The sequence below is a fragment of the Marmota marmota genome, unplaced genomic scaffold, assembly GCF_001458135.2.
Source record: "Marmota marmota marmota unplaced genomic scaffold, marMar, whole genome shotgun sequence".
NCBI lineage: Eukaryota > Metazoa > Chordata > Mammalia > Rodentia > Sciuridae > Marmota > Marmota marmota.
In genome coordinates this window covers 8,527,631-8,552,542 of record NW_025999905.1, presented here as the reverse complement: position 1 = coordinate 8,552,542, position 24,912 = coordinate 8,527,631, and the positions used below count along the sequence as shown (strand labels likewise).

Genomic DNA, 24,912 nt, shown 5'->3' with positions numbered 1-24,912 from the left:
TGGTGTGTACATCACTTATCTTTGGAAAGAAAGTTGAAAGTCAACACTAACCCTATATAATAAGGGATGTGCAATACAAAAGGATGTGAATTATGACATCAAAAATTCAAATTTTTAGAAGCATAATTTTTAATTGTGATCAAATTTAAATTGTCAGCAGTTTAAAATAATCTGTTAAAAGATGATTTATGATAGCCTCATGGTAGCCACAAAGCAAAAACTTAGAGTAGATGCACAAAAAATAAAAAGTAATCAAAATATGCTATTAGAGAAATCCAGTTAGCCACAAAGGAAGGCAGCAAGAAAGGAAGGACTCAGGACAATTAGAAAATGATAAAATTTCAGTAGTAAATCCTTTTTTATCTTGAATAGAAATAGATGATTAAATTCTTCAATCAGAAGGTACTACAGTATGGAAAAGGTGTAGGATAGGGGAAGATGGAAATAGGACGATTAACAGGTATATGGGTGAAGTTGGACAGGAAGAATAAATTCTAATCTATAGAGCAACATAACTGGTTAATAACTAATTGAATATTTTGAAAGAGCTAGTGAAGATTTTGAATTTTCCTAACCCAAAGTAATGATGAATGACTGAGGTGAAACATATGCCAATTATGTGCAAAAATCTCACTGTACCCCATAAATTGTGTGATTACTAAGTCAATAAAAAATATACATCAAAAATGTGGTCACTTGGGGATACCCTAATCCCATGTGTATGCAATGTAGAAGAATAAATGTGGATACAGACATACAAAGTAAAGATTTTATGAGGACATAGCAAAGGCAGATATCTGTAAGGACACAAAGGCCTCAGGGGAAACTGAACTCATGAACTTCTATCCCCTAGAACTAGGAGAAAATACCTGTTTAAGTTTAAAAAAAAAAAAAAAGACCTTTTAAGTTTTCAGAAAATCAAACTTGAGTCAGTTATCTCATAGAAATTAGACAGTCTATATGTGTACATAAAGATCAAATAATTTTGAGACCTATTTAAAAATTTGTACAGACCTACTTTGAAACCTTGGAACATTTGCTTTTAGGATGATTTTTTTTTTATTAATAAATGCTCTATATAAAAACTATCTCAAATTATAAGAATAACAAAAGTTGGGTAATTAGTTTGTCTATTATGTATCTAAAATAACTATTGGGTAATTCAAATATCTTTCTAAATTACCTGATCAGAGTTTTGGATTTCTTGTTGAGAATCAGAGTCATACCCTTTCATTAAGTCCTCAGATTTGGGCTGTGTTTCAGTTTGTTTCACATTTAAATTATGGTCTTTCTCCTTAGATTATTCTTTCCCTTAATTTCTGTTTCTCTTGTTGACAGTAAAGGTATGTGCCTTTATATCTTATTCATCATGATGGTCTCAATCATAGAATTTAAATAATATAACAGCCATACACAGAACATTCCTGCATCCGAAGAATACACATTCCTAACTACACATGTGACATTTTCCAGGATAGATTGGTTCTCATAACAATATCAGTTTTATTCACAGGGCTTTCTAATTTTTGCTTCTAATGTGTACCAACAGAATTTGTCAATTTACATTTTTCTTTCTCTACTGAATTTGTTCCTGGTTAAATGCGGTGTCTGAATTGAACAACATTTTTATATTGAGGGGAGTCTTTCAGAAGCAGGCATTGTAGGAAGGTGAAAAGAAATTGAGTTTTTGGTGACAAAATTGAGCTAACGGATTGATATCCCTAACCAGGATCTTCTGATTTTTGAAATAATAAATTTTCTTTATTGTTCAAGCTAGATGAGGTAGGGCTTTCTGCTAGTTGTAGCTGAGTCCATCTTAAGTAAATTTCCTTTCACCAGAATACTGGGTTTTCCCACTCTTTGTCTTACTTTTTCTTCCTTTATTATTTTGCATATTTTTCGATATAAATGTTTCTTAAAGGGTGTAAATGAGTTACACATTTTAAATCACTGTATATATGTATTATATATGTATACATGTGTATGCACACACATTTACATTAAAAATATGAACAACTCCAATAAAAATGAATTTTAAAATGCCCAAGTTCTGTACCATCTATGAGAGACTCCCTACATGTATAAAGACATAGACTGAAAAATGAAGGGATAGGAAAAGGTATTCCATGCAGATGGAAACTGAACGAGACCAGGATATAGCTATACCTGTGTTGGATAAAACAGACTTTAACTCAAAAAGTAAAAGACAAAAGATCCATTATAAATGAAGGAGTTAATTTGGCAGGATTATGTAACATTTGTTCACATATATGTAACCAACACTAGAGCACACAAATATATAAAGTAAATAGATCTGAAGGGAGAAATACATTATGATATGGTAATATGGGACTGCAACATGTCACCTTCAACAATGGACAAATCATACAAAATCTGCAAGGAAGCACCAGCTTTAAACTTTCCTATCACAAATGAATATAACAGCCATACACAAAACATGCCTGCATCTGAAGAATATAAATTCCTGAATACACATGTGACATTTTACAGGATAGATTGGTTCATATAACAAGTTCTAAAATTTTTTTAAAGATTGAAATAATCATCAGTTTCTGAGATTAAGCAACTGTTGCTGAGATTATTATTTAATAATTGCTATAGCTAAGAATGGGCAAATAATGAGTTTGTGGAGGCTATTTTAGTATGGTGTGTGTGTGTGTGTGTATATATATATATATATATATATATATATATATATATATATATATATATNGTTTTTTGTTTTATGTGGTTCTGAGAATCAAACCCTCATGCACACTAGGCATGTGCTCTACCTCTGAGCCACAGCCCAGCTCAGAGCAAATGTTTTTGACAACTCATTATAAACCTTGACAAAATAAAATACCATCAATACTAATAGGTTGAGAAAAAATGGCTTTTATCAAAAGACAGTAAATAAGAAAAATAGTAGCTCACCTTAAAACATTAACCAGGCAAGCTGGGGGCATGTAGCTCAGTAGTGGAGCATTTGCCCAGCATGTGTAAAGCCCTGGGTTAGACCCCAGGCACCTCAAAAATGGACAAAACCTTAACCATACAAAAAATTTAAATTCTCTTGATTTAAAGAATTAAAAAGCAAATGTTTTATAGCATCATTAAAAATGTTATATTTTAGTACACATTTTCTTTAAGAGATAATTACCTGGAAGATTAACAAAACCAGAACTTAATACTTTAGTCAAGATATTATTTTAAAAGTCATAAAATAAAGCCAGGTGTGGTGGTGAATTCTTATAATCCCAGAAACACAGCAGTCTGAGGCAGGAGGCTCTCAAGTTTGAGGCCAGCATCAGCAAATTAGCAAGGCCCTAAGCCAGTCATAAAATGAAACTTTTCAATTGTTTTTCACAAGGTGGTTTCCCCTAGTAAAACTTTATCACTGATGTAAAATTATCTTAATATCTTAACCTCTATACCATCTTAAACAAATTTTAGAATGAAAAGTAAAGTGGTCTCAATGATTAATATTAAGCATTGGTTTGTTTGGATATTTAATAAATACCATTATTTTCTTTGAGGAAACCATCAGAGAAAATAAGTCACCAAAGTGAGAAACTAAAAAGTGAGTCTTTAAAACTTTTTAGTTTACTATACCATCTTTGTACAAATGCTCCTCGACTTCTAATAATGTTATATTCTTATGTACCCACCATAAATTGAAAATGTCTATGTTGAAAATGCATTTAAAAACCTAAACTATGAAGCGACTTATCTCAGCAACAAAAAACAATGTAAAATATCAGCTGTTTACCTTTGTGACTACATGGTTGAGTGGCAGCTGCAGCTTGCTAACACTGTTCAACGTTGCAAGAGACTCTCACACATGTATCACTAGCTAGGAAGAGTGTAAATTTCAAAAACTGAAGAATGGTTTTTACGAAATGTATATCACTTTCCTACAATTGTGAACTCAAAAAACCTCAAGGTGAACCATCTTAATTTAGGACTGTCTGTATATTTTACTGAATTGTCAAAAATTTCATTTTACTTAAAATTCATTAAGTGTCAACTGTTATTAAAGTTTTCTGAAGTTCACCTAGATCAGCATTGCATAATTTTTTTGAAAGAATATTTTTGGACTTTACAAAAAGGCCTTGTGATTTAAGCCAGCCACTGCAAAGTCCACTGTAATACCTTGAATTTATAAGGATCAATTCTGATATATGTACTTATGTCTACTGATGATTTTAATGTGTATGTAATTAATGGGTTTCAAAGGAAAAATAATTTTGAAAGAGAAGATATCTGAATTACATGGGGAAGGGTGTTGAAGGACATGACCAAGATGCTAAAATGCAGGTATGTACTATATATATATATATATATATATATATATATATATATATATATATAGTACATACCTGCATTTTAGCATCTTGGTCATGTCCTTCAACACCCTTCCCCATGTAATTCAGATATCTTCTCTTTCAAAATTATTTTTCCTTTGAAACCCATTAATTACATACACATTAAAATCATCAGTAGACATAAGTACATATATCAGAATTGATCCTTATAAATTCAAGGTATTACAGTGGACTTTGCAGTGGCTGGCTTAAATCACAAGGCCTTTTTGTAAAGTCCAAAAATATTCTTTCAAAAAAATTATGCAATGCTGATCTAGGTGAACTTCAGAAAACTTTAATAACAGTTGACACTTAATGAATTTTAAGTAAAATGAAATTTTTGACAATTCAGTAAAATATACAGACAGTCCTAAATTAAGATGGTTCACCTTGAGGTTTTTTGAGTTCACAATTGTAGGAAAGTGATATACATTTCGTAAAAACCATTCTTCAGTTTTTGAAATTTACACTCTTCCTAGCTAGTGATACATGTGTGAGAGTCTCTTGCAACGTTGAACAGTGTTAGCAAGCTGCAGCTGCCACTCAACCATGTAGTCACAAAGGTAAACAGCTGATATTTTACATTGTTTTTTGTTGCTGAGATAAGTCGCTTCATAGTTTAGGTTTTTAAATGCATTTTCAACATAGACATTTTCAATTTATGGTGGGTACATAAGAATATAACATTATTAGAAGTCGAGGAGCATTTGTACAAAGATGGTATAGTAAACTAAAAAGTTTTAAAGACTCACTTTTTAGTTTCTCACTTTGGTGACTTATTTTCTCTGATGGTTTCCTCAAAGAAAATAATGGTATTTATTAAATATCCAAACAAACCAATGCTTAATATTAATCATTGAGACCACTTTACTTTTCATTCTAAAATTTGTTTAAGATGGTATAGAGGTTAAGATATTAAGATAATTTTACATCAGTGATAAAGTTTTACTAGGGGAAACCACCTTGTGAAAAACAATTGAAAAGTTTCATTTTATGACTGGCTTAGGGCCTTGCTAATTTGCTGATGCTGGCCTCAAACTTGAGAGCCTCCTGCCTCAGACTGCTGTGTTTCTGGGATTATAAGAATTCACCACCACACCTGGCTTTATTTTATGACTTTTAAAATAATATCTTGACTAAAGTATTAAGTTCTGGTTTTGTTAATCTTCCAGGTAATTATCTCTTAAAGAAAATGTGTACTAAAATATAACATTTTTAATGATGCTATAAAACATTTGCTTTTTAATTCTTTAAATCAAGAGAATTTAAATTTTTTGTATGGTTAAGGTTTTGTCCATTTTTGAGGTGCCTGGGGTCTAACCCAGGGCTTTACACATGCTGGGCAAATGCTCCACTACTGAGCTACATGCCCCCAGCTTGCCTGGTTAATGTTTTAAGGTGAGCTACTATTTTTCTTATTTACTGTCTTTTGATAAAAGCCATTTTTTCTCAACCTATTAGTATTGATGGTATTTTATTTTGTCAAGGTTTATAATGAGTTGTCAAAAACATTTGCTCTGAGCTGGGCTGTGGCTCAGAGGTAGAGCACATGCCTAGTGTGCATGAGGGTTTGATTCTCAGAACCACATAAAACAAAAAACTAAAGATATTGTGTCTACCTGTAACTAAAAAATAAATATTTGGAAAAAAAAATTTCCCTTAGTTTCTATGATAGCTTTTTACTTAATTCGTTTCTATTCATTAAAATTATGAATTGATTTTCATGATGGCATTGATTTAAACTTGTTCGTTAGTGAAATGGTTCAATATTATATACTTGTTCTTTTTACTCTTATATAGTACAGTTCATTAAATTAAAGTAATTTTCATTAATAGAATCCAAACAATTTATAAATAGTTGAAGCCAGATGAAAGTTTTTCTAAAATTTTTTCCAATCCTTTATATAAACTATTCCTTTGATTTGGTTACTAATTGGCAAGTTTCATCAGTTATTATATTTCCCTCATACTTTTGAAAAGCCATGTTTTGAACATGCTGAGCTTAATTCATCTAATTTACTTTTCTATACACATATGTAGATAATTTTGCAGTATGTAGTGTGTGAATTCAGAGAATCTCTCTGGTCTATCTACTGATTGTTCCTAAGTCATTTATTTGATAATTACCAGAACTTTCGTTTTGATCATCCATCCTTCCACTTTGGTGGGCATTAAGCAATGCATTATTTGGGTATGTACTTAAGCTCCAAAAATTGACTTTCTTCTTAGTAAAATAAACAGAACCTATTTCCTCTTAAAACCACAAATCTTGACTTTCTTCTCTGGCCTTCCTGTGAACAGGGACTCTGGAAAAAGAAGTGTTAAATGTGGAGTTTTAAGGAATATTGTGCTCAGTGTTTATTTGTAATTTTTTAATTAACATATCTGACCTCAGACAAATGAAAATCACATTTTAAAATGTAAAAAATTAATTGAAATTCATCTGGGATCAGGAATATATTAAAAGGTTGCCAGACAAATCTAAAGCATATGCAGAACTAAATGTAAAGACACAGGACATACAGAGGAGGTTTTTCCAAATCCTGAAAGCCAGAAATCTTCCCCACCCACCAAGTATGAAGTGATCCATGTGGGAATGTTTGAGCAGTTTTCCATTTGAGTTAATTTGTTTTCGAGTAAATTTGTTACCTATTATTCAAATGAAATTAGAGGTTCTTTTTTGAAGGGTAGAAAGAGGTATCCTTATCTTTTATGAATATGCATGAAAAAGAACTGCTAAAAGGGTCATGCAAAGTAGGAAAAACTGTTTTCTTGTAACTTCCATGTGAATTACCAAATTGTTCAAAAAGTGATTAAAAATTTGTATCTCCTTCATCTGTAGAACTCAACACAGAGGAAGAGTTCTGCTCCATCTCAGTGGATGTGAACCTGTCTAGACTGTATGTTTGTTTTGTTAAGGCAAAAACATTGCTCCTCATTTACCACAATCATTTTACAGCTCTCTGATGTGGTTGCATAAACCTTCCTGATTTTTAAAAATTAAAATTGGTTTTGTGCCAACTGAATTTCTTTTCCTGGAACTCATAAATAGTTGATGTATTTTAGAGGTTGAACATTAGTAGCACTGTGTCAACTATTGTGTGTTTTTTAAGATTTATGGTATCAGGAAAAACACCTGCTGAAGATCGCCTTTGTTTTCTCATGACGTCATCAGGTCTTTGCAGCTGGTGAAAGAGAATTTGGAGATGTGTTGTTCTTCACACTTGAATTTTGTTTGCCTGATTATACATTTCCTGAGGTCAGGGTCTATACCCGTATATTGTTAAGAGTTAGTTGTATCAACTACAGTGCTCAGCCTGTAGAAATACTCACAATTGGGACCTGTAATATTTTCCCATTTGTTCAGTTTTCTATAGTTCAAGTAGTTTGTTCAATGGGACAACATAGTAAGGTGGTTAGATGTATAAATAGCTAACCTAGAATTTACTTTTGTATACTATTTCTTTAATTCTTCCATCTGTGGAGAACAGCACTGGTCTAATGATATCTTCAAATGACATGAACTTGTTTCTTTCAAGGAACTAGAGTATGCTGTTTCGAAATGAAAACTTCCTAGTCCCTCTTCAGACATTTCATAAGAGTGTAGGAACTCCAGAAACTATTGTATTATGTTCTTCGTTTTAACCTGGATGTTTCTGCTATAGCATGGGTTTCTGTATGAAAAATTAACTTCTATGTGATTGGTAAATGTGGGAGGTAGGTCCATGTGGGATGGGTATCAGCTCACTGGCAAATTTCCCAGATGAGAGCAGTCAGAAAAATAGTAATAGAATTGATTATAACCTTAAGATGGCAAAAACCTTTCTATTTGATTGACTCACTAGAAGCAGAAGCCTGTAGGAAAATTTCAAAGCTGCACCTGCTCCATGACCTGACCTTGGAGAGAGATGCCTTAGCTCCTGGGAGATACACTTCCTCCCATGCTAGCCTCCATGACAGGTTCACTGTGAAAAACTTGGTTCCCAGTTGCATTGTGTCCATCACCCCTTATGCAATTAATATTGCCAGCATTTTTGTTTATTTGTGTGCATTTTAAATATCTATGGAGGCCATAATTGCAAATTAAAACAGTTTTGTGTATTCTGTTTCTCAAGATATTTTCCCACAAACTCTCTCCCACTACTTTGAGACAATTCAAAACTCAAAATTTGGTGGAAAACTTGTATTAAACAAGAAATATTTACCTACCTATGTGCACCAACAGTGAGGTTGACCGGGTTGTACATTGCAGAATTCCAAGGCAATACATTCATATAGACTATGAAGAACATGGTGGCATTTCCTTGTATTTAAATAATACAAGCAGCTTTGTAGCTTTAAGGTTAAATAGTTCTTTGAGGCTTTTTTTTTTTTTGAAGGCAGTGGTACCAGGGATTGAACTCAAGGGCACTCGACCACTGAGCCACACTCCCAGTCCTATTTTGTATTTTATTTAGAGACAGGGTCAGGTCTCACTGAGTTACTTAGGTCCTATCTAAGTTGCTGAGACTGACTTTGAACATATGATGCTCCTGCCTCAGCCTCTTGAGCTGCTGGGTTACAAGCATGAGCCAGAATGCCTGGTGTTCTTTGAGGCTTTTAACAACGGACAGCAGGGTATTCTTTAATCCTGTTTATTCTATGTTACAATATATACTATCTGACAATATTGGCTAAGGGGAGGAATTTACACCATCATTTCTCTGGCTTCAGGTTTTTAGCATGATTATAGTTTCTGAATTGTCTTGTTTGGTAAATTAGCCTGCTTTTGTTTGCAAGCCTACTACCAGTAATTTTGATTGTGCCCAATACTTCAAATTCATAACAAGCAGGCTTTCTGGTAGTTGTTTATTCAACTATGTAAAATAATATAGGACAGGAAAAAAATAAGGTGTACAGATGGGTATCTTACCTCCTCAGTCTGGGGCACTTCTTGGCAGTTCAAGGTTGAGGGGAGGAGGTCTCAGAAGGTGGTGTGTGAGACACCCCGATAGAAGCCTTTATCTACCAAGAGAAACTAACATCTTGTGCAACAGCTTATGGGTATTGAGGGTCTAGGTCCCAAATACTTGTTTATAATCTAAACTACACCTACAGTGGGTCTGGTATTTAGAGTTCATTCACAGTTCTTCCAGTCTGGTTGTGGTTCACCAGACAAGAGTTATTTTTACCATAAACAATGTTGTCTCGTTAAGTAGCTGAAATTCTACCTTTATGAGTTTCTAGAGAAACAGAGGTAGGAGGTGACCTCAAGGTCACAAGGTCCTATCATCTAGTCTTTTGCTGTTAAGAAGACAGAAAAACCTTCTTTCTGTTTATAACCCCACCCCACCCCGCTGGAAAACAAAACAAAACAAAACTGCTTTTCTTTTGGGGTTGTTATGGATTAAGTGTTTTTTAGCTTTTATGTATTATGTATTTATCTTAATTGACAATAATTGTATCTGTCATGTTAGATTTCAGGAAGAAGTAGATATTATGTGTATGTTTTCAATTAACTTTGTTTAATGAAAAGTTCCAGGAAATAGTTATTGAATATCTACCAAATTTATAGGTATCATTCATGGTCATCATAATTCTTTTTAAAAATGGATATTATGGGGGCTGGCAGTGTAGTTTAGTGGTCAAGGACATGCTTAGCAAGCATGAGGCTCTAGGCTCAATCCCTAGTGCACACACAGAAATTTGTAGAAGTACTTTTCTATGGAAAAGCAAATGTGGTGTCATGGGGAAAACTCATTCCATGTGTTAAAACCAAGGACATAATGTGTGTTTTCCATGGAGTGTGTTTGCATGTGGAAGCGTTGGGAGGAAGGAAAAATTATATAAGTGTGAATGGGATATGTTCCAAAATACTTCTAGTCAATAAATGCATGTGATTGGACAAGTTGCTGTTTTTGAGATATTGATTTGTTCTTGAAAAAATATACATATTTACTAATGTTCATTCCATACACATTTTAAGTTATTTCTTACAAATTATGATTTTGATCCCTTGTCTTTCATAAGAGACAATCTTGATAACTTGTAGAACTGATGATCTCCCTGAGATCCTTAAAGTGTAAATGAAAAATAATGCTTCAAGACACAATGGTAATTTGAATATTTTTAAGAAGACTTTTCATGCTGCTTAAAAATCATTTTTTTTTATTAAAAATAAAGCCTCTTGAGTTTCCTATGGGATAATTATGTGTTCAAGATGCCCATTACAATTTACTTTTTAAAAATAATCTTTATTTACATAATTAGATAATTATTTCCCTTGAATTTCATTTATATTGTTAATTTCTTAATATGCATGCTAAGTATGTTGTCTATTTACAAATTATGTATTAAGTTTGAGTTATTGAAATCACATATATTTTACTGATAAAAGCTGAAATAGAATGTTAGCATTTTCTCAATATTGTATTAGTAATATTTACTGTCTATATAAAAGAGAATCCATGGTATTTTAAATTTTCTGGCCTGAAGAAACTAGAAATTAACATAAATTAATAACAGTCATTAGGATATTATAATTATACTATAAGCTTTAATTTTTCAAGAGGAAATTTGAAGCAAATGATATTTTGTTGTCTATTATATTTTGCAGGTACATTTTCTTGATTTTAAATTAGTGTCTCCCAGTCAGAAAATGGAAAGCCTAATGTGGATTAGGGAATTTGCAAAGAAAATGAAAAAAAGAAAAATTTTATTATATGGTCTTCTCATAAATTACTCACAGGTAGGTAAAATGTAGATATCACCTAAATGTATGTTTTGTGGACTATAATTTTAAGAAAATAAGTCAGAAACTTGTTGGAAGCAAATGGTTATTAATAAGGGAAATTAAAATTGTGAGGTTACTAATCTACTAATGTGCTATAATAACAACTTTTTGGTACTGGAAGAGAAATTAAAAATTCTATGTTTCAAAAATAAAAATAATGATGTACATTGGTCAATAAATTATACTAGGTAGCCCACATAGTATTGTCAGATTAATTTTTTTTCCTTTTTATTAAATTTTTGGTATTGGGGATTTAAGCCAGGGGCAGTTCAACACTAAGCCCCATTTCTATCCTTCTTTATTTTTTATTTTTTAGTTTGATATAGGGTTTCACTAAGTTGCTTACGGCCTTGCTAAGTTGCCGGGGCTGGCATTGAACTTGCAGTCCTCTTGCCTCAGCCTCCTGAGCTGCTGGCATTACAGGTGTGTGCCACCATGCCCAGCAGGATTGTCAGATTTAGCAAATAAACAGAGAAAATTCCCAAAGTTGAACTTTAGATGAACAATGTTTTGTCAGTATGTTCCAAAGTTGGAATTTAAATTTTTAATTGCTTTCCTGTATTTAACTAGCAATTCTATAAGGCTCATGGTATTGCTTACTTTCATTATTTTTTAAAATTAATTTATTCATTCTTATACACAACAACAGAATGCATTTCAATTCATAGTACACGTTTAAAGCACAATTTTTCATCCTCTGGTTGTACACAAAGTAGAGTCACACCATTTGAGTCTTCATACATGTACTTAGGGTAATGATGTCCATCTCATTCCACCATTTTTCCAAACCCCATACCCTCTTGTTTCTCCTCCCTCCCCTTTTCCCTATCCAAAGTTCAACTTGCTGCTTATAAACATAGTGATAACAAATGTACTTTTTCTCTAGTTAATTACCATACCTTCTCATAATCTGAATGACAAATATCGACTGTCAGTGCTTAAGTAATGATGAAAGTAAGCTTTCAAGATTATATATACCATTGAAAGAGTTACAGTTAAAAAAGTTTGATAAACATCAATACATAGAGTTAAACACACTTTTTAAATGAAGTGTTTTGCACAAATCCAAGATGTACTGACAAGTGTTTCACATCTTCAAATTGGGGGAAAGGGAAATACTGTTTTTTATTTGCTCCTATAACTCTGTAATCATGAACAGCTCGTGAGATTACTATTCCCTAGATCCAACTTTGGGAAACACTTCTTGCCACATATCATAAGCAGAGGTCACTGTCTTACCAACTTACGTCCTATATGAATTTTTCCACTTGGTTAATTCAGTATTTCCATTGCTGAGTGCCTAATTGACAGTCATTCTGCCAGCACTATGTATATATAATGTACATTAGGCAGAACTTGTATTCACTGTGCATTGAAAAAAAATCCACAATTTAAACAGTGTTGGTTTGTGCTTTCCATGGTGGTGTGAGGTGGAACTTTTCCTAGTGTTCATACATTAGGCTTTAATCCCTAAATCTAATCCTTCTCTATGATTACCATTTTTATTTTCCTACATTGTTAGTGTATATCCCTTTAATTCTCTTATCAGAGGAGCCTTTCTAGATTTTTTATTAGTTTTTTCTAAGACATAACATCAAGTGCTGCTTCATTGGATAGATTTTTCCATGTGTTAACAACTCTTTGGAAGGAAATATGTATCAATTTGACTGTGAAGTAAGAGTTTAACACATGGTTTCTCTTGTTTAAGGAAGGCCTGTTTTCCATATGTGATATTTCTGATAATGTAGGTAGATGGTCTCTGACTTCTTTCGTTTTTTTGACTGTACCTTTACAATGCTGATTTATATAGTGTTTATAGTTAAATAGGATTAGGTAAGCTTTTCTTTATAATCACTTAGCACCTGCTGTGGCTGCTTCCCATTTGTGTTTGCACAGGCTTCATTTACACTTATGTGTAGGACATGCTGTGTTTGGTGAATTTAAGCTCATTAGTTTTGTTTCATTGCTTCAGTTTTTTCATATCATTAGGATTCATAATATAGCATAAATTTCTATTTTATATAATTTATAAATTAGATGTCTATATTTCTTGTGTAGTTTTAGGAAAAATCTGATTCAGAAAATGTTAAGAATGAATTCCTTTTCTAATATCTACAAATATTCTACAGTGTTGTGCGTGCCCAGTTATTAATGACTTTTTGGTAATTCAGTGACAAATCCATCTAATTATAATCTTTCATCAGTTACTTTATTTTCTTTTAATTATATCATAAGAAACGGCTAAATGTTTTTGCTGAACTCCAAATATATCCCAGATGTGTGCATTTTTTGAGATCATAGAGATGATTTGCTAAATTGTTAAATATACTTGATTCCTTAGTTGTGTCAATGTAGTAAAGCACTGATTAACTTTTACCAAAATTGTTGTAAATGAATTAAAGATTTGAAACTTATAGTCTAAACTAGAGTGTTAGTAACTGTAAAACACTGTGAACTTTTCCTCACAATTTGTTGGATAATTTTAAATGGTCATATCACTCTTCCATAATCACATAAACAGAACTGTGGATAATGTAAATGAGATTTTATAGTTTAATATGTATAAAAGATCTTAGTCTCTTTCAAAGTATTAAAATCTAGGAACAAAATATTACTTTTCTTTCATTTTTAATCCAACATTGCCATGCAAGTCATTGAGGTATGTGATATAAAATTATATTGGGGAAACATATCCTAATTATCTGAAATTTTTTGAGCATATGGCAGTGAGATATATTTCTGGCATGCGTATTTCAGGCCAGTAGCTTAGAATTTACAGACTTATTGAAGTCTAAAATATTTTTATAGTGAATTTTTGTGAAAATATTTACAAGTATACATATTTCAATAAGTTGTTACATATGAAGTTCTCTGATAACCAAAAATTTTAAAGTCTATAAAATTTAGAAGCTCCTGTAGTAGTTTTCTACTTAATATGTGCATTTTACATACTTGGGGATTTAGAGAGAGAACTACACAGGCTCAAGGTTAAAGAGTTTTCTATAACCATCTTGTAACTAATGGTTTATTCTACCAAATTAGTGTTTATTTCTTTCTAAATTGAAAAACCATGTAACATGAATAACTATGTACATTTTCTAAGGCCCCAGATTATCTATTTGTGAAATGCACCTATTATAACTTGAAATTTGTGTCATATGAGAAGGTGGAAACCTGGGAGACATGCTGGCTATGCCAGGTAACACTTAGTATGTCTCTCACCCTAACATGTTATCTCTGGAACGTGTGTCTGGTTTTTCTTTCTTTTCCATATGTAGCCAAACCATTCACCTGTATTTTCTTTCTTTCTTTCAGAAATAAATTATTCATTACTTTTAGTAAAGTTCAGAAAGGGATTTTTGTTTGCGGACATCATTAGAAAAATAACGTGCAAGACTACAAAGGGGAGTTTGAAGATTCACCCAGGAAAGGTTGAGGAAAATTATTAAACATGAGTGCAGACGTTTACTATACCCATATTCTCTTTCTCCTTTCTTCCCACCGAGCTGTTCTATGTTGGGTTTCATATAGTAGGGAATAGGACTTAAGATTCCTTTTGGCATAGCATCTTAGGATGGGAACATCGGGAAGGACTGCACCTAATGGCCCAACTGAAGAAACCAAGCTCAGAGAGGTCAGGTGATCCTGCTCTACCACCCTCTCCCTGCTCCAGAATTCCACTTTTTTTGTTCCTACAACTACAGATAAGGAGGGCATTCAAAAAAGGAAGAAATTTATCAAAGCATTTCCATAAGTTTATTTTTAGTAATTATTTGTAAAAGATTTAAGAATAATTGTGTAAAAGTCCAAAGCTAGATATACATGAAGGCTTTTTTCTTTGTCTTTCTGTTTTTTTTTCCTTAATAGTATTGCATTAGAATGGAACTCTATAAATTGGCTTTGTATCGCAGAGTATAACAGACCACTCTACTTGGGTTAAATATAATCATCCTTTTCTTTTGTCTGAATTTTTCCTTGTAATTAACCACAAGTAAACTCATAATAAAACTTTAAGAACTATAATATGCACAAGTCCGACTGCTGTAAGGTAACTTTGGGCTCAAATACTGAATTTGTAAGGTACAATATCAGTCTATCTAAAATAATACATTTGCTCTGTGTCTTCTCTGCATAGGATATATAAAGTGTGCATGATCATTGTAGACTATATGGATAAATGCTATTAAATAGGGAAAAAAACCTTTTTAAAAATTATGCTAATCTTGGGGAAGTGAGACTGTTTCTTCAGCAAGCAATTACTTGGAATTCAACTTGGAATTATTTACTAAACACATGATACTTTCCATGGCGCTGAATCATATGGCATGCACACCAAACATGCAATACCAAATCTGTTTACAGAAACCCAGAATACCATGCTCAGAGTTAAGCAGGCTTTTTTTTCTTGATGTGGAAATGCTTGTGAGAATAAATATTTTTCACTTTCAGTAGTGTTTTGGCCTTTAGAGTTGATCATTTGGGAAAATGTGAAAGTCATAAAATATAATGTCTTCAAAATTGTCTGAATTTGAGAAACAAAATTGTTTTTAGGGAGTTTGTTCAGCTCACTTGGTTGACTCATTAAGGGCTGACAGTAACATTATTTTACTTATGTATAAACGAAATGCAACATTAAGGCACAATTTTTTGTTACATATCTTTCCAGTTTTTGATAAAAGAAGAAACTTTTTTATAAAAATAAAGACAAATTCCTTCTGAGGAGGTACTACTATGAAAAGTTCTTAAGGAACTAATTCTTTTAGCCATGTATTCTTTATCACTGTATAACCAGTATTTGATGGCTTCAAAGAACATCATTCATTATTTCATAGTCTCTGTTTCTCTTCTGTTTTGGGTATCTATCTCAAGGCTACAATCATTCCAGGATTCTCCTGGGAACAATCCTCTTTCCAGTTCACTCACCTGTTAGCAGGATTCATTTCCATGTGGGTTAACACCTCAGTTCTTTATAGTTTCATGAGCTTAGTGGCCTGCCTCTGTTCCTTGCCATGGGATCCACTGCATAGTGTCTTTAAACAGCCAAGCAAGCAGGAAAGAGAACCAGTAAGACTGAAGTCCCACTTTTCTGTAAAGTAATAATTACCAAGTGACAACCTATCACCTTTGCTGGTTTCTATTCATCAGAAGCAAATCTCTGAGTTTCACCCTTGCTCTGGAGAAGATGTTGCACAAGGGCATGAATACATAGTGGTGGGGATCACTGGGAGCCATATCAGATGCTGCCTACCACAATAATAATGGAGTGTTAATATTGTAGACCAAGTATTATATTTCTTGCTACCTACCTCTAAGTGAATTAAGGTGTTTGTAAATTGGACTAGAAATGTGTAAATATGAAAAGCACACAGCTTGTTTATCTATGCTTGTACACATACCCAAGCGCATATGTGTAAAGGTGTGATTTTTTTCCCCCTTGACATGTGAGTAGAGGGGTAATAGATAGAGAGGGTACAACAGAATGGTGGAAAACCAAAAAATGGAAACTTGCTTTTACGTTATTGATACAATTGTTTTTAATGGGTTAGATTCATATCAACCACATGAATACAATTGTATCACTTATTCTAATTTTTTTATTGAGAAAGGAGAATTAATGAGTGAAAAACTATGACTCGCGTATTGCAGTAGGCATTTTCTTTTTTTTTTTTTGCAGTAGGCATTTTCAACCATAACTTTTAAGTTCTTGATTTTCAAATTTGTAGCCATTCTCAAGTCACTTAAATTTGTCTTTCTCTATTAAATTATTAAATAACCCTAACTCTTTACATACCAACCTTAAATCAAACATATCAGTGACAATTAAAAATATTTTAATTTTAAATAAGATAAGCTTATATAGTTTTCAAAGACATCACATTCTATATCTTAATTTTTATGGTTCAACTTAAAATTTGTCAGCATCAATTTGCTTTTTAATGTTTCCATTCATTCTAAGTCCACTCATCTTGCTTATTTGATGGCCCAGTGCCTCTTGTGAACTTCACATTGAACTGAGCACCAATGGGCACAAATGTTAGTCGGCTTGAAGATCACAGCCTGGAACATGACAGGTTTAAACATGACACATTTAAGATTACAAGGGCACTCGTTTTAAAATACTCAACGTGATTAGATTATAAAAAGTTATGTTCTGTCAAATTTTTGAGATAAATTAACAACTTTATTTAATAGACAACTTTATTTAATAAAGCTGGGCCGACAATAGCTATCAGAGAAGTTGAGAATGGGGAGGGTAATATTCACTCCCCTTTCCAACCAGATACTCTATTGCTTCTATGGTGTCAGGGGAGGTCCCCTTGAGTTCTGTAGTACTTTATTATACAATTATAGCATCCTGAAAATTTTTTATAAGCTGTGAGAAAAGCCCAGAATTCAGAAAAACTGTATGAAGAGAAAAAATTAAATGCATTATCTTAAATTAGTTATAGACTGCCCGTTTTGTCTACCTAGTATATGCTAGCATTTCCAACTCATACTTAGTTAACAGTATTTCACTATTGAACAAACACTGCTGAAGCAATGAAAGTGGTATTAAATGTGTATCAAGGATGTTGGAGCTTCTTTCAAGAGACAGGATGAAAAATTCTTAAAACATAAAAAGCTGAGATATCTCAATAATAGTAAAATAAGTTTTTTAAAATCTAACATCCCTTAATTTTTTCTTTTATGAGATATCAATTTCCTACCCTATGTCATAAGGAATAGTTTTGATACTATGTTCTCCTTTATATTACAATTAGAGCATTATGTTAATGGAAGGTGCATATATTTATAAGTATCTATTTCAGTTCAGTTTAGTGCAGCCAGTATTAAAAAATAATTGCTAAAAAATGGTGCTGGCACCTTTGAGACACTTGAGATGTATTTCTTTAGAAGCATAGAATTCATTAGCTTTGTCTCAAAGGCACGGGAAAACATTTTCAGAAAGCAGTTCCTATAGTACAGCAAGAGGACTAGAAATGAAAAGGAGCCAATGACTGACAGCTGGAAACCTGCTAGTGATCTTTAGGGAAGACATGTTTGTAGACTTGTGGAATCAAATTGAGAAACTTAATTGGGACTCATCTGATTTTCTATAAACTGTCCAATACAAATCCTGTTTTACTAATAATATAAATGGAAAAAATAGTTATGGAGTAATTTCAGTCTTTGTCCAATTTCTGGTATTTTGAGTAATGAAATAGGAAAAAATATAGGTATAAAGAATAGGGTAAAAGAAGAAATTGGGTAGTCCCTGGAAAACTGTTTTCTAATGTTTGTGGCATTATTTCAGTTCTTTGAAATTAATTGTGTTGTATCTGTACTGCTTGCACAGGTATATAGTCTACATTATGTAGACTTTCCTTAAACACCATTTGAATGAAGGAGCTGTATTTTCTGTTTATTTTCATTTTATGGAACACTATCCAAACCACAGAAGCAGCTGTATAAAGAACTCTAAAATTGCAGTGTTTAACTGAACCTGGTAAAGAACATTACATACAGTCTAGAGGACTTGAAAGCGTCAACTGGGGTAGGAAGTGAAACCAGATAGTTAAAATGTGAGGTTTGACGCTCTAGCCTGTAATCCCAACTACTCTGAAGTCCAAGGAGGCAAGAGGATCACAAGTTCAAGGCCAGCCTCTAATTTAGTGAGACCTTGTCTTAAAAATTTAAAAAAGTGCTGGGGTGGGGTGGGTTGTAATTCAGTGATATATTGCCCCTGCATTTAATCCTGAGTGCCACTGGAAACAAAAAATAACAACAAAAGGATCTGGTGTCCTAAGCCAATAACAATAAGTCTAATTACTTTGAAATACATGGAGCCTATTGAAACAAATTGGCTATTTGTTACTTAGCTCCTTCTTTTGAAAATTACTTACTTTTTGATCTATCTGTCCAGGGACTATTTTCCAGGAATGCAATGGAGAGATGGTAGTAATTAGTTTTACTCAAATTCCCAATTTCTGTCCCAAGCAGTTAGAACTTAGAAAAAATAATAGCTGGTAGCATCAGAACCCACATTCATTGTCTATGAGAATCCTATCAGCATTTCTGATTATGATCACAATAAAAATAAAGAGGTATATTTTCTACCAAGAGTCAGAGAAATGAGTAATATTTGGCATATAGGTTTGTATATAGAAAATGGTGAAGTTTATTAGTTTTTCTTCCATCTCATTAATCACCTTTAACAACTGGTAAGGAAATATATTTTAATTAAGCTTTGACTTAACTCTTACTGAATGGAGAAAGATGACTGTATACTAATAGGAAATGATTGCTTTAATAACAAACATCAGTAGTAACGCCTTTTAAGCTCTACATTTTAATGGGCAGTAAAAACAGATGTTTCACAATGACACTATTCATTATTATTTTGATTTTATCATTGTTTATTATTTGTAATCCCAGTATTATTCTGAACCTCTATCAGGAAGAATATTAAAAAAGAGTATCACAAAACATTGGCTAATTTTTTCAGAAATAATTGTATATTGTAAACTTTCATTTTTACTGTTTGCTTTCTTAAAATATATAATTCAAAATTTGAGTTCATAGAGGGGAAATGTGTAAATAATAATGGAAATATTTAGACCACAGATCTTACATGTGGATAAATCATTCAAAGGAGATGTATAAAAATATAAGAAAATGTTGACAATTAGACATACTTTATTTTTCTCTTATCTCCCAAAAACATTTTAATTCCAAGTGTTCAAATTAAAACTATAGAAAATTTAATTTTTGTTATAGTTAACAAATATTGATTGTACTAATTAGTGGAATTCATTATGATATTTTCAAACATGTGTATCATACATTGATCACATCCATGTATTCTATTTTGTTTCTCTTTTCAGAGAACGAACTCTTTCCATTGATTCTTTGGACTGCTCTTTTGGTGTCTATTTCTTTTCTGATCTTTCTTACTGCTTCTACTGATTTTATTCTTGTTTTCCCATACATCATTAGGCCATTTGAGATCTATTGTTTTTTCCCATAGCTTTATTGAGTTAAAATTGAAGTACAATAAAATGCATATATTTGAACTATGTGATTTGTTTAATTTTGACATGTATGTAACCAAAACAATCAATATAAAAAGCATTTCCATTTCTTTTTTAAAAAAATTTGAAATCATGCAGACTGTAGTTTCTACATGATTTATTACATTAGAAATCAAATTAATTACCTTAAGATATATAGAACCCCACCCCACATCAACTATTTCAAAATTAAATGGCGTACTTTTAAATATCTCTGAGGTCAAGGAAGAAAACACAAAAAAAGTAAATAAAAGTACTTCAGACTAAGTGATAATAAAAGCCTAATTTGTCAGGATCTCTGGGATTAAATTATACTCAGATGAACATTTATAAATTAAAGTACTTGTATCAGAAAGAAGTTAGAATAACAGTCAAATTATTTTCAAATTACATACTAGGAAGTGGAAAAAAAAAGAAGGAGCAGAAATGAAATAGAGAAGAAATATAGCTAAAATTTGTTAAAGATCAAACAAAACAGCAAGAACACAAAAATTAATATCAATGGAAAAGGAACTATCAAAATAACCCTACAGATGCTAAAACTATATTAAGGTAATATTACAATTGTATGCAAGCATATGGGATACCTTACAGAATATGGTCTATATTAGAGAAGGATTCATGTGCTGCTGAAAAGAAAGTGTATTCAGTCATTGATGGATGAAATATTCTATAAATGTTAAGTCTAAATTATTGATTATTTAGTTTTAGTTTCTTTGTTTAATTTTTGTTCGGAAGATCTATTTTGTAGTAAGAGATGTGAGTTAAAGTCACCCAGTATTATTGTGTTGTGGTCTATTTGATTCTTGAAGTTGAGAAGGGTTTGTTTGATATACATAGATGCTCTATTGTTTGGAGCATAAATATTATGATTGTTATGTCTTGTTGATGTATAATTCCCTTAAGCAGTATGGAATGTGCTTCCTTTCCCCTTCTGATTAATTTTGGCTTGAGGTCCACTTTATCTGATATGAGGATAGAAACACCTGCTTGTTTATACAATCCATGTGAGAGAGATGTTTTTTCCCATCCTTTCACCTTCAGTCTGTAGATGTCTTTTCCTATGAGGAGAGTCTCTTGAAGATAGCATATTGTTGAGTCTTGTTTTTAATCTGGTTTGCCAGTTTGTGTGTTTTGATTGATGAGTTTAGGCCATTAATGTTCAAGGTTATTATTGAGATATGATTTGTGTTCCCAGTTATTTGGTTTACTCCTTTGATTGACTGATCCTTTAGTGTAGTTCCTCCCTTCACTGATTTTCACTTTTTTTTTCATTTCATTTTCATGGAATATTTTATTGAGAATATTCTGAAGTTCTGGCTTTCTGGTTGGGGATTCTTTTAACTTTTGTTTATCATAGAAGCTTTTTATTTTATCTTCAAATCTGAAGCTTAATTTTGCTGGATATAGGATTCTTGGTTGGCATCCATTTTACTTCAGAGCTTGGCATATGTTATTCCCAGAGCCACTAGCTTTGAGGGTCTGGGTTGAGAAATCAGTGGAGATCCTTATTAGATTTCCCCTTTACATAATCTGATATTTTTCTCTCACAGCCTTTAAAATTCTATCCTCATTATGTATGTGAGGCATTCTCATTATAATGTGCCTAGATGTGAGTCTATTTTAATTTTGCACATTTGGAGTTCTGTAAGCCTCTTGTATTTGATTTTCCATATCATTATTTAGAGTTGGTAAATTTTCTGATGTTATTTCATTGAAAATATTGTGCATTCCTTTAGTTTGTATCTCTGTGCCTTCATCTATCCTGATAAATCTTAAATTTGGTCTTTTTATGTTATTTCATAATTCTTGGAAGTTCTCTTTATGGTTCCTTAGCATCTTCTTTCTGTGGTCTACTTTAAGATTACATATTTTCTCTTCATTGCCTAAGGTTCTGTCTTCCAAGTCATCTATTCTGTTGGTGATGCTTTCTATTGAATTTTTAATTTGGTTTATTGTTTTCTTCATTTCAAGGATTTTCCCCCCACAGTCTCTGTCTGTATTGAAGTGATCTTTTGATACCTATATTTGCTCTTTTACATCATCCTTTACTTTGCAGATCAGTTTAATTATGTACATTCTAACTCCTTCTCTGACATTTCTTTGACTGTGGTATTGATGGATTCTGTTATTGGACTATTTTGTTTTGCTTGTGGTGATTTGTTCCCTTGCTTTTTCATGTTTGTATGTCTACCCACATAACAGTATAGATCTGAGGCAGTAGAGTTTTTTCCCTTGGACTTATAATGTCCCTGAAGGTTTCCCAGACCTCATTCTTTAGGGGAAGACAGATAATAACAACAACCAATGAAAACAATTTACAGCATTAAACCAAATAGTTCCTACTATGACATCTACAGTGTAAATTATCAAAATAAACAGAAATGATACAATCAGTTATTGACTATTATAAAAACAGCAAGTTTGCAAAAGGGTTTACATTTTCAAATGGTGGAGAGAGAAAGAGAATGGAAGAGATGTAGTATGTGATGATTGTGAGGGAAGAGGAGAGAAGACAGAAGAAAAAGTTTAAAGGAAGAGTCAAAAAGAGAACATTAGAAATTGGCTGTTAGCAGAAGAAAAGGGAATCAAGGAAAATAGATATGTAGAAAACATATAATGCAAAATTTTTTAAAAGTTAAAAAATACAAAACAAAACTAAAATATACTAATCAAACATCCTAGTTTACAAAAAAGCTAATCCATGTAAAATAACTGGCTTCAAAAATGCTAGAGATGAGAAGAAAAAAAGAAGAGGCTGTATAAATGTCCATGTACCATTAAGGTCACAAACAGTGAAAAAATCAAAAAAAATCTCAATGAAAACTTATAGAATTCTTTCCATTGGAGTTCAAAATATTCTCAGCTTCTGTTAGCAGCAGCTTTAGGTGGGGTCTTCTAGAATGTGATGCTTCACCCTCTGGATTGCTGGAGTGAGAGAGGTAATTCTGTAGGCAGAGTTCCTGGAGGAAGGGTTTAGTGTAGGTGGGTTCCAGGCTGTTTGTTGAATGCTAATTGGTCTAGAGATTTTAAATCAGGGCACTTCCAGTGCCCAGTACTTACTGGACCATGCTGGAAGACTGTACCCCAGGGATCTTAACTGGGTTCCACTCTTGTGGTGGGGGACCCAATTCTTAGTCCCCTATAGCACCAGCAGACCCCACATTTCCTGGTCTCGGGTTCAGTCTCCAAACACATTGTGTCCCATTCCCCTCCAACTCCTCTTCTGAGTTCCCAGCCAGATGCTTCTCTTCTAGCTGTAGGATTGGCAGAGGAAGAGTAGAGCCAGATGAGTTTCTGTGACCAATTGTTCCATGTGTAAACCTCTCTCCATATTTGACTATCTCCTGATCATGTATGCACACACTATGTCATGCAGTGTATATTTACTGGGCCTGTATTTAGGTCCAAACTTGGGGTTATCAGTAATTGGTTGCTTCCATTGCAGCCCTGCACAGCAGCTACAAAATGGTTCCTTCCTTTGTCTTTCCTCTGAACACTGTGTGAAGAGCTGGTGGCTTCTTTCCCCATACACAGATACCATGCGGTGCATCTTTTAGGTTTGTCAGGTAGTGTCCTTGGTCTTTAAATGCTCTGTACCCAGACATGCCTCAGGCTATTCAAAAGTACAGGTTCCTTTAATTTCCTATCCCTCTTCTGTGCTCATGGAGGCACCTGTGTGGTTGGAGCTTCTGGCCTGGCTGTGGCAGTGGCTATGCTGCTGGGGATTTCTTCCTTATTTTATTACATGCAAACACCTGAGTCCCTGATCTGCTTTGAACATCTGGTTTTAAAGTCCAGTAAAGTTCCCTTGCTTTTTCTTGTTCACCCACCTTGCTCAGATGCTGCCTGTCTTCTTTCTTGCTTTCATGCCACAGAGCAGCTAGGAATGTGACCACCTTTATTCTTCCATCTTGAAAAATTCACCTTCTTTTCCTTAATAGTTGACTGTTCTAAAGTGTGTTGTTCACTCTCCATATGTTCATATAATTTCTGCATTTTCTCTTGCTGTTTCAATTTTTATTCTATTGTGATTAGAGTTGATTCAAGCTATTTTTTCAGGTTTTTAAAAAATTTGTTAATAGATGCTATGTAGCCTAATATGTGGTTCATTTTAGAAAAAGTTCTATTTGCTCATGAGAAGTTCTATTTGCTCATGCATATTCTGCATCTCTTGGATGGAATATTCTGTAAATATCTGTTAAGTCTATTTGGTGTATTGTATTATTTAAATATGATCTTTTTCCCCTACATGATCTGTTTTGGTGAGTGTGGAAAATGTAATTCTCCCACTATTATTATTTTGGGGCCCATTTCTCCTTTTATATCTTCTAGTGTATATTTCATAAAGTTGGGTACTTGGCCATTTTGTGATTATTAATGTATAATTTTTACATATGCTTGATGCCTTCATCCCTTCTTTGTCTCTTCCATTTAAAAAATTATTTTTTTAGATATACATGACAGAAGAGTACATTTTGACATATACATAAATAAAGTATAACTTCCCATTCTTGTGAGTGTACATGATGTGGCATTTTGTCTAAATGACTTTGTCTTAATGTTGGTTTTGTTGTATATAAGTGTAGCTGATGCTGTGTTAGAGTCTGTAAATAAGTCAAAATAACACCTGGCATTTTGTCAGGGGAATGTTAAAGTTCGTAAACAAGTCTGGATGGTGCCTGGCAAAATGCCAGAGGGAGTGGTTTGAGAAGTAACAAAA

General features: G+C 32.9%; 1 protein-coding gene across 7 annotated transcripts in view; it reads left to right on the top strand.

Annotated features, from left to right (window-relative positions):
* The window catches only part of Crppa (CDP-L-ribitol pyrophosphorylase A), a 307,433-nt gene that overhangs the window by 179,334 nt on the left and 103,187 nt on the right, over nt 1–24,912 (top strand). For 6 of the 7 annotated variants that reach the window (XM_048799651.1, XM_048799649.1, XM_048799648.1 and 3 more), the window contains one exon: nt 10,963–11,094. The exons of the other annotated variant lie outside the window; for it this stretch is intronic. In XM_048799651.1, coding sequence (XP_048655608.1) covers nt 10,963–11,094 — 132 coding nt within the window. The remainder of the gene's footprint in view (nt 1–10,962; nt 11,095–24,912) is intronic. 7 annotated transcript variants of the gene reach the window in all.